Source organism: Mastomys coucha, unplaced genomic scaffold (genome assembly GCF_008632895.1).
Source record: "Mastomys coucha isolate ucsf_1 unplaced genomic scaffold, UCSF_Mcou_1 pScaffold3, whole genome shotgun sequence".
NCBI lineage: Eukaryota > Metazoa > Chordata > Mammalia > Rodentia > Muridae > Mastomys > Mastomys coucha.
The window spans coordinates 40,906,198-40,916,566 of NW_022196909.1; the positions used below are offsets into that span (position 1 = coordinate 40,906,198).

At 47.9% G+C, this 10,369-nt stretch overlaps 1 protein-coding gene across 3 annotated transcripts; it reads left to right on the plus strand.

Moving 5' to 3' along the window:
• S100b (S100 calcium binding protein B) lies at positions 1-8,006 on the plus strand. 3 transcript variants are annotated; one of them, XM_031348285.1, is made up of 3 exons: positions 1-273; positions 3,729-3,891; positions 6,797-8,006. In XM_031348285.1, exons 2-3 carry the CDS (start codon positions 3,754-3,756, stop codon positions 6,935-6,937), a joined length of 279 nt encoding a protein of 92 aa, XP_031204145.1. In that variant the 5' UTR covers positions 1-273; positions 3,729-3,753; the 3' UTR covers positions 6,938-8,006. The 3 variants fall into 3 exon arrangements, with proteins under 3 accessions (XP_031204145.1, XP_031204144.1, XP_031204142.1); XM_031348284.1 differs by having other exon boundaries at positions 3-312; positions 3,746-3,891; XM_031348282.1 differs by having other exon boundaries at positions 7-273; positions 3,746-3,891.
• The last annotated feature ends 2,363 nt before the right edge of the window (positions 8,007-10,369 follow it).

Genomic DNA, 10,369 nt, shown 5'->3' on the forward strand with positions numbered 1-10,369 from the left:
CCCAACAGGCCCATATTCTTTCTAGATCAGATCCAATTGTGGCTGCCCAGTGGGTCCCCGGGGTACCACTCAATGGGGCCCTGTGTGCAGGCCTGGATGTCCAGCTCCTCCCTACCCTTGGCCCCCATTGGCAGCCTCAGCCAGCAGCGGACTGCGCCAAGCCCACACCCAGTTCTCTCTGGAGGAAGAATAAGAAGCTGCTCTGTCTACACGCCTGTTACTGGGACACTGACGCCAGAGAGGACTCCAGCAGCAGCAAAAGGTGACCAGGAGGTGAGAAAGAACCACTGGCAGGACCCAAGGAAAAACTGGGTTTGTTTGTTTGTTTGTTTGTTTTTCTTTCCTTGGAGGGTGATGGGTGAAGGGGATAGAATGGGAATTGAGCTCTAAAATTTCTTAAAAGACCTTTGGGGACATTTGGTGGCATTTTAGAACTGCCAAGGAGGCTGCCTTTTCCTTGCGACCGTTTTTAACGTCGACTGTGCAGCGTCCATGCTACAGCACGGTATTCTCTCTGGCTTTGTCTTCATGAAGCCAGGGAAACCTTAGGTCATTTTAAAGAGATTCAGAAGGACGACCAGTGTTTCAGAGATGGCATACAGTGCTTCATCTTTAGGTCCCAAGGGAAGGATTTCCTTTCCTGGAATACGGTTACCCCAAATCCCCAACCACAGCACCCTCTTCCCCATGACAACTTTTCCTGGGGTCCCTGGAGCACCCCTGTGAGCTTTTCCAGTTTCCCTACTCGAAACACCAAGAGCTACATCTCCAGACACTGCTTTTATGTGTGTGTGTGTGTGTGTGTGTGTATGTATGTATGCATGTATGTATATATATAGTAAAATTCCAAAGTAGTTAATTTTTTTCAAATCATTATGAATCAGGGCAGAGAAATGAGGGTTTGGGGGTGGCTTCTGACTTCCCTGTTTCCCTTCCTGGGGAGGGGCAGTCTCTGTGTGGACCCCTCACCTTACAGGCGGTACCATTCCAAGAAGCCCAAGCCCTGTGTTTTCTTTATAAAGATGAATCCATTTGTCTTAGAAGACACACAACAAACCAATGCTTCTTTAGTTGAAAGAATAGGGGAAATTTTGAATTTTTAATGTAGTTATGAGAAAAAGAAAAGTTTATGGAGTTTTTCAGCATATGGGATAAGTCTTAGTCCTCATCCACAAAAAAAAAAAAAAGATCATTTAAGCTCTCCCAGCCATTAGGGCTTTGAGCAGTATCAGTATGAAGCAGAGATTCTCAAGATTTTTTTTTTTTAAATCAATAACTGTGCTGGGTACGAGCCAACCCTTGAGGAACCGAGGCAAGGAGACTATGATTTAAAGAGAAACTGGGGACGGTGAGACCTCATCTCAATCTAAAAAGGAAAAAAGGCAGGTCATTCTGTACCCTCCCTTCCCCTCTCTTCCTCCGCCCCCACCTCTCTTTCCACGGCACTAAATGTACTTTCTTTTATAAAAAAACAAACAAACAAAAAAACAGAGTAACCGGGGCTGGGGAGGTGGCTCAGGCCCAGCATCCACATGGCAGCTCACATCAGCCTGTAATTCCAGTTCCAGGGGTTTCTAACACCTTCTTCCGGCCTCTGCAGGCACCAGGCAGGCACACACTACAGAGACATACCTGCAGGCAAAACACCCAGACACAAGATTTTCTTTGTAGCTAAAAGACCAACAATAACTGAAAACTCAAGTTAAGAAACAAAGAGAGAATATTACATTTTGTCTGCCTGGGTTGGTCTACTTATATGAGCTACTTCAGGTGTCTTTGGAAAATATGAACAAACCAAAGAACCAGAGAGCCAATGAAGGCCAAAAACCTTTGTTTCTTTTGGGAAACCATTAGTAAAAAATGTAAAAAGCTACTAAAATTGTATTCTAAGATGTAATATGTTCAACATGGAGATGACTTTTGAACCTTTGTTTAATCATAACAGTGTAAGGTTCTGACTTAAGGATCAGAACCCGATGTCCCTGCCTAAGTGGTTGGTTTCTGAAATGAGCCCAAGGCCACCTTTGTTAACGGAGTCCCTCAGATAATCGAGCAGCCCTCCCCGAATCCCCGGGCTGTGACTGCTGCATCAGGTGCTCACTGCAAAGGTTCTTTGCTTCTCACAGGCATGCATGGTTGTTCACAAAGAAGCTGCTGTACTCTGGGGCCAGACTAATGAGTAAGCACAGAAGGCTGGGCTGGGCCTCGGTATCCCTGTGTCAGGAAGCCAGGAGAATCATATGACTTTGGAGTACGTGTTTCTGCAAGGTCACTTCACTGCTATTTTTCAAAATCTTTATTTTGCAAAAGAATTTTACAGTCTTCTTTGTTTACAGTTTGTTTGTTTGCTTGTTTGTTCCCCATCCAAAAAAACTCATATATTTATTTAAACATCTTAAACTAATATATTAATTCAAATGAAAATAAGCTCTTTGTTAGGGTTTTAACTATTGTGATGAAACATCATAACCAAAAAGCAAGTTGGGGAGGAAAGGGTTATTCAGCTTTGGCTTCCACATCACAGTTCATCATTGTAGGGACTCTGGACAAGAACTCAAGGAGGGCAGGATTTTGAGGGCAGGAGCTGATGCAGAGGTCATGGAGGGGTGCTGTTTACTGGCTTGCTCAGCCTTTCTTTCTTTCTTTCTTTCTTTCTTTTTCTTTCTTTCTTTCTTTCTTTCTTTCTTTTTCAAGACAGGGGTTTCTCTGTGTAGCCCTGGCTGTCCTGGAACTCACTCTGTAGACCAGATTGGCCTCGAACTCAGAAATCTGTCTGCCTCTGCCTCCCAAGTGCTGGGATTAATCAGCCTGCTTTCTTATAGAACCCAGAATCACTTGTCCAGGGATGGCCCCACCCACAATGGGCTCAGCCCCACCCCATCAATTACCACATAAGAAAATGCCCTACAGCTGGATCTTCTCAGGGAATCTTCTTAAGTAAGGTGCCTGTCTCTGAGCTAAGGACTTTAGCTTGTGTTGCGCTGATATAAAACTAGCCAGAATGTTCTTATTCTTGGTCCTCAGAATCTTTTCCAAGTACCTGCATTTTTCCTCCTAACCCCTGATATTATTGATACTGAGATATGTATATGTATATGCTTACTTGTTACTAGTCATCTCAATGTCTTCCTTCCTTCCTTCCTTCCTTCCTTCTCTCTCTCTCTCTCTCTCTCTCTCTCTCTCTCTCTCTCTCTCTCTCTCTCTCTCTCTCTCTCTCTCTCTCTCTCTCTCTCTTTTTTCGAGACAGGGTTTCTCTGTGTAGCCCTGGCTGTCCTGGAACTCACTCTGTAGACCAGGCTGGCCTCGAACCCAGAAATCCACCTGCCTCTGCCTCCCAAGTGCTGGGATGAAAGGCATGCGCCACGGCTGCCCGGCTCTCAATGTTTTTCTTAGATCCACCAGCTGATGGCATATCCCGAGGATCTCCAGGATTGGGGGTGGCCACCAGGGAGACCTGGAGTCATTCCCTAATGCTCTGCATCAGCATCGTTGCTAGGTTCTCATTGGCCAAACCCAACCAGAAGCCAATGGTCTCGGAAACTTAGCCCTGTAATCCGTGGGAACATAGAAGGGAGGAGGTGTGCCTGGACAAAAGAGGATGAACCCTGGTCAGCGTGGATCCCAGGATGCCTCTCTCTGTCAGGCCTCTCTACCCCTTATCTGAGCTGAGGCCTGAGCTCAAGCAGCGTATTAAGCTCGCCAAAGAACAGGGTGGAGAACATGAAAAGGTCTCCTTCCTCTGCAGCGTCCGGGATGTCTGAGCTGGAGAAGGCCATGGTTGCCCTCATTGATATCTTCCACCAGTATTCCGGAAGAGAGGGCGACAAGCACAAGCTGAAGAAATCAGAACTGAAGGAGCTCATCAACAACGAGCTCTCTCACTTCCTGGAGGTAAGCCTTCCGAGACCGTCACTGAGCTGCACTAGAAATGGCCCTGTGTCTCGGGATACCCTGGGTTATTCCTGGATATTAGTTTGAACAGCTAAGCCCTCGGAGTATGAGCTCAGATGGGCTCTTTCTGTCCCTTGAATCTAAGGATCTATGGGTGAGGACAGTAGAAAAGAACAGTATGCCACTCGCAAGTGACACTTAGGGAACCGTCAGCTGTCAGGGCACGCATCTGTGGTCCTTGTACTTCAAAGGTGGAAGCAGGAAGCCAGCCTGGGCCATACAGGGCTAACATCTCTCAAAATAGATCAAGACTGGTGAGAAGGTTTAGCAGGTAAACGCACCTGTCACCTAAGCCTGATGAGCTGAGATCTACATGGTAGAGAGAACCAATTCCACACGTGTCCCATGGTGTGAGAGTATGTAGGCATGTACACACACACACACACACACACACACACACACACACACATACACACACACACACACACACACACACATACTTCTTTTACAGCATGACAAGTTAGGGGAGGGGAAGAAATCTTTCTGCTTTGTCTAGCTATCTGATACTCTAATACTTCCTACAAAGAAGTATCAGAGATTAAATAAACATTTACTGAGCACTCAATGATTCAATGTTTGAGACACACGGGCTCACCAAGCACCCAACCTAGCATATCCATGAGTAACTACTTGCCCGAGGAGAGGAAGGGCTTCCTAGAGCATATTGGCATCGACCGGGCATAAGTTTGGAGTCCACTTAGGGAGCTGCAGAGGGGTTCTGGGCAAGCTGCTTGTCTCTGGGCACTTAATATTCTGGCAGTGAAAGCATTCACTTGCTTACCCACTGTCTCCTCTGCCCTTGAATCAGCTTACAAGTGTTTCTACTCCCCACAAACCAAGTGTTCCCATGAAGGTGAACTGTGATGCATGTACCACCACCCAGTACTCCCTTGATCCCCTAAACCAAGGCTCGTGGCACACTTTGAACGATATGGAAATGCTGGTGGCGTACAATGAACGTGTCCTGATACAGAGAGCACCCTTGGGCCACAGAAGCAACTGACCACACAGACAGCGAGGAAAACTAGTCAGTGTTTGATCCAGTGCCAAGCCTGGGTGTATAACTCTGGGGCACAGCCATATCACATGGTAACAGGAAACCACACTCCATGTTAACTGGGAATGTCGCTACTTACCCACTGGATGTCTGGCTGAGGTTGTCCTTTCTCCCAGGCAAGCAAATTAATTGTTGCGTTGGGAGGTAGCGGGAGCGTGGGCTTGCTGGAGAAAATTTCAAATGATTGGCTTTGGGGATGAATTCCTCAGGCATGCAGTTATCGGGTGACAGGAACTCTGTATGCACAGCCAGTTACAGTCCCGTGCACTCTGCCTTTGGGCTTAACAGAAGAGTCTTAACATCTTCATCTTTAAAGAGGAAGACGCTGGGATGAGGGATGTCAAGCTCTTCACATATAGTGAGAACCCAGTTGATAACACCTTAAGACACTTGCTATGCCCATGATTTTACAACAGGAAAAAATAAGCCGGTAACAGCACATTTATAAATGATAACTCATGTATGGTATTAAAGCATTTTGTTTTTGTTTTTGTTTTTTGAGACAGGGTTTCTCCGTGGAGCCCTGGTTGTCCTGGAACTCACTCTATAGACCAGGCTGGCCTCTAAGTCAGAGGGGGTTGGGGTTTCATTCTCAAAGCAAACCAAGCTTGGTTATATATGTCTAGAGAGCTCAGCTCCTTCAAGCCCGTGAGCCTTTGCTGCGCCTCCTCTTGTGACCCTCCACCTGCCTCTGCCTCCCAAGTGCTGGGATTAGAGGCGTGCGCCACCATGGCCAGGCAAGAAAGATTTATTTTGGCTCCATGGTTGCAGTGCACAGTTGTCAGGCTCCACTGTGTGTGGGGCCTTTGATGAGGCAGACCACACCCCAGTGAGGAGCAAAGAAATGAAGGGGCATGGCCCAGTGATGCAGCTTCTTCCCACTTTGCCTACCTCCCAAAGGTTCTATCATTTCCCCGTTGGTGCCACAGGTTAGCACCGAGCCTCCTACACACATGCCTCTGGAGGCCATGTAGGTTCCAAATCAAAGCACCCGTGTTGTAACCGGGAGGACTACACTGCTCCCATCTATCTTTTGGGAGATGTTTAAAAGCCCCCGTGAGCCCCTGGGAATCACCATCTTTTACACGAGAATCTTTCGTATTTAGGGAAGCAGTTGGCTTGCCCACAGAGCTCTCTCTCCTGTCAGGGGGATGGGGGTGGAGTGGGAGGGAGGTACTCACAGAAACAGTCTGATCTGAGAGCCCAAGCTCAGAGCCTGCATTCTTCCCACGGGTGTTTCCAGGCCTGTTGGGGCATCCATCCATTAAGAGCCGTACCATTCACCTGCTTTGTGCATCAGGAAGGAGCAGCCTTACTGATCACCCGGCTTTGGCATCAGAACTGTCAGGGACAAGGCCTATGACACCTAGGAGGGTACTCATGAAGGAAAAGAACACGGCCAAACAGCAGCTCTGACGTGCTCCCAAGTGTTATTTTAGTGACCGTGAGGATCCACACGCCTCCCAAACACAGCCACTTGGGAGCACTGAGTTCATTTCTCTCCTGTCATTGGCCCAGACTGTTGTTTACTGTTTCATTTTCCCCCCTATTCTGAAGTAAGCCAGGTCACACCAGACCAAAGGCAAGAGAATAGACCGATCCCCACGTCCCTGTGGCTGACTGTCCCTGCTCACACAAGGCTGCTAAGATGCCTCATTTCCTGTCTCGGGATTGTTTCTGACGCAAATTGATCAGCCTGGTCCTTTTAATAGTACTCTGCCAGCTCCATCTGCTATCTAGAAAGAGGTTTAAATCGCCCTCCCCCCTTTTTTTTTCTCTCTCTCTTAGGAAATCAAGGAGCAGGAAGTGGTGGACAAAGTGATGGAGACGCTGGACGAGGACGGGGATGGGGAGTGCGACTTCCAGGAGTTCATGGCCTTCGTCGCCATGGTGACCACAGCCTGCCACGAGTTCTTTGAACACGAGTGAGATCAAAAAAGGAAAAGAAAAAAGTAGCTGAGCCGTCCCTGCGGCAGACGGGAGGGTCACAAGAGGAGGCGCAGCAAAGGCTCACGGGCTTGAAGGAGCTGAGCTCTCTAGACATATATAACCAAGCTTGGTTTGCTTTGAGAATGAAACCCCAACCCCCTTCCCCCTTCCTTTAAGTTAGCACATCGTGATTTCTGCTACACTAGGCATTCCCCTGAGCTGACTGGTCCCAGGAACTGTTGGTAAGGGTCACTAGGGGACAAAAATCAGCGCTCTGAGGGTACAGCATGTGTTGCTGACCACCCATGCCCCTGTAGAAGGGTCTCCCGTAAGAATCAAGGCAGACTACCAACGGTAGTTCCGTCGGACAGCTTTCTTAGGTGTACACTTCCCACACACCTGGGTGCGCTTCCCACAGCTGGATGCGCTGTCACCAGAACAGGTTGCTCGTCCTTACATCTGTGCAAATGATGCCCCAGAAAGTAGACAGACTGATCACCGACACCCTCCTCCAGCCCAGAGGAGCACAGCCACACTTAAGTCTCCTCTTCCACAGTGTGCAGTGATTCGGCACTAAGTAAATATTTAACGCCAACAGTTCTAACTGGGAAAACAATTTGATCTCACAAACTAAGTATGGACATTCTAACTCAGGACGGAGAAAGTTCTGTTCAGTAGACTTCTCCTTTTAGGATGATGCCACTGTTCCCGTAGGACATGGACGGAGGAGGGGGAATGAATATGGCCAGAGTCTTTTCCTAGTTAGTTGTATCTTCCTCGGTCCCTCTGCTGTCCATAGAGTGAGTGACCATGAGATGGATCTTAGCAGGGCGTGGATCTTAGCAGGGCGAGCTGCTGGGGAATGAAGGGCCTCTGAGATGTGTCCCTTAGCTGCTGGGAGCCATGTCTGAGCTGCTAGTACCTACGGCTAGCTTAACACTTGGTGAGGCTGAGAGTCGAGGATTATGGGAAGCTGGACTTGATGCTTTCTAACCTGCGTATTCAAATGGTGTAGGTTCAAATAATCCAAGTTACAGATAAATAAAAATCACATTGCAAATATTAAAAAGCTGTTCTAGGAGATTTCTTTTTTTTTTTTTTAAGATTTATTATTATACATGAGTACACTGTCGCTGTCTTCAGACACACCAGCAGAGGGCATCAGATCTCATTACAGATGGTTGTGAGCCACCATGTGGTTGCTGGGATTTGAACTCAGGACCTTCCTGGAAACAGGAAGTACATGTGCAAATGGGAAGTCCTCCCAGTGCCAAGAGAAACCAATTAAAACTCAGAGGCCTGAGGTTAGGCCTCAGATTGCCTGAAAAAAATAAAAGAAGGTGGCATGGAAATAAAGTCACGTGACTGAAGAAGCCCTGGGTGGAAGGTGGGGATTTAGGATCACCATCCCTGCAGTCATCTGTTGACAAAAGCATCCAGTTTAGCAAATTAAGGTCAGCAGATATCATGGGATTTGACTTTGTTGCTGATTTTAAAGCCATACCCCACATCTGCAGACTCAGCTTGCCTGATGTGACAACTTTAACCTGCCATCAGGGTCCTGAGGTGTAGGAAGAGCAGCCAGTGGCTCTTACCCACTGAGCCATCTCTCCAGCCCCCCTAGGAGATTTCTAATTACTCTTAACCATCTCTTTTTTTGGTACTGTTATTATTATTACTTTTTTTTTAAGAGAAGAGACTTAGCAGTTCATTAAGTCAATTGAACAATGCCCTTGGGTAAAATAAAAACATTGTGAAAATTCCCCATCACCACTGAAGAAATAAATAAAGTACTTATGAGACGGGGACAAGGACTAAAAGTCCCTAGAGAAGGACTGGTGTCCTCAGGTGGAGCCCAGGGGTTGGTGAGAGACAGCTAGAACTGCCGGAGGCTCTACAATGTTCAAAGGCTGCAGAGAATTAGACTCTCCCTAACCAGAGAGTAGGATGTGGCTCTTGCAGGCAATATTCTGGCCTGGCTGGGTCACATGTTAGCTTTCTTGCCACTGTGGATGAATTCCTGACTTAACTAAAGAGGAATAAATATTTGCTTAGCTCACACTTTCGGAAGTTCATCAGAGAGAGAAGGGCGCGGTGGAGAAGCTCACACAGTGCAAGGGTAGGAGACTGGTGTGCCTTCCGAGGCATGCCCCGGTAGCTTTACTCCTTCTAGTAAGCCCTCCTGGAGACCAAGGGGCCCAATGAAGCTGTGGAAAATACTGAGTGTGTACAGGAGAGCACTGGAGACCAGAAGCAGAGAACCGGCAGTGTACTGGGCTGGAGGCACGAAATAGGTACTTTGGGGCACCTGAGCTAACAAGACCGAGATGGGGGCTATCCATCTCTGGTGTCCTCTTGACCCCGGCCTCATGCCACAGTTTTGACACGCGGCCAGGGCACTTGCCTTTCCAAGCCTCCTGAAGCCCTGTAGGAAGGCAAATGTGATGTAGGAAGGCAAAAGGTTCTTGCCCGTGAGCCTAGAGCTTGACACGAATTTCATGCCAATGCAAGCTCCCATGCTACGGATCACCCACCGGTCAGTGATACTGTATTGGCTGGGAGTGACCTAGAGCCCTGCCCTCTGGGGAGCAGTGCTTCACATCCCAGAGGCTCCTGAGCTAACCTGGCTGAGAAGCTGTACTCTCAGCCTGGCCCTCTCTGGGGAGATGCTCTGAGGTGGGCAGGTCTCTGCAAGAGTCCTGAGATCTGCTCCAAACAGCCTGGAGTAGAGCCGAGGAGGGGCAGCTCAGCGGGGAAAGGCTAGTCTTTCTCCACAAGGCTTTCCAAGAAGAGAACAGGAGAGCAGAGAGTTGAGCCCACTCCCCAGGATGGTGACTCTGTTAGAGGGATAGTCACCAGGACCGCTAGGTGGCTGGGGCTGTGACCTCTCCCCTGTGGTCCTTCTGGGGATAATGGGTATCCAGGCAGCACACCCATCGCCAACTCTGACATGCCCATGCTACAAGCAGAGCTGAGGCTCCGTAGACGTGCCACTGTGGAAATCAGAGTAGGCACCGGGGAGGTGAGCTGTGCACTGGGGAGGCGGAGCTGGCCCGGCAGCCCAGTGCTACATGCAGCCCTGCACAGCACACAGTGTCGTCATTAAGACATGTAAAGAATGTATGTAACGGATTCAAAAGTTTGTGCAATTTATTAAGTACAAAAGCAGATTATAAGATGTCTATGGCCCTAATTTTGTTTTAAAAAAATTTTTAAAGGCTAAAAATCCCTGAGATTCTTGGCAATCCTAAGGCCGCTGTTACTTATAAGCAGGACCGTAGAAGATTTTAAACTTCCTTTCTGACACTTAAGTGTGTTGTCTAGACTTCATACGATAGGCATAATTGTGTTGATATTTCTGAAAGAAATAATGTGTAATAAAATACATCCTATTTTGGGAAACTTTGAAAAACCCTTTCACACATTTCAAAA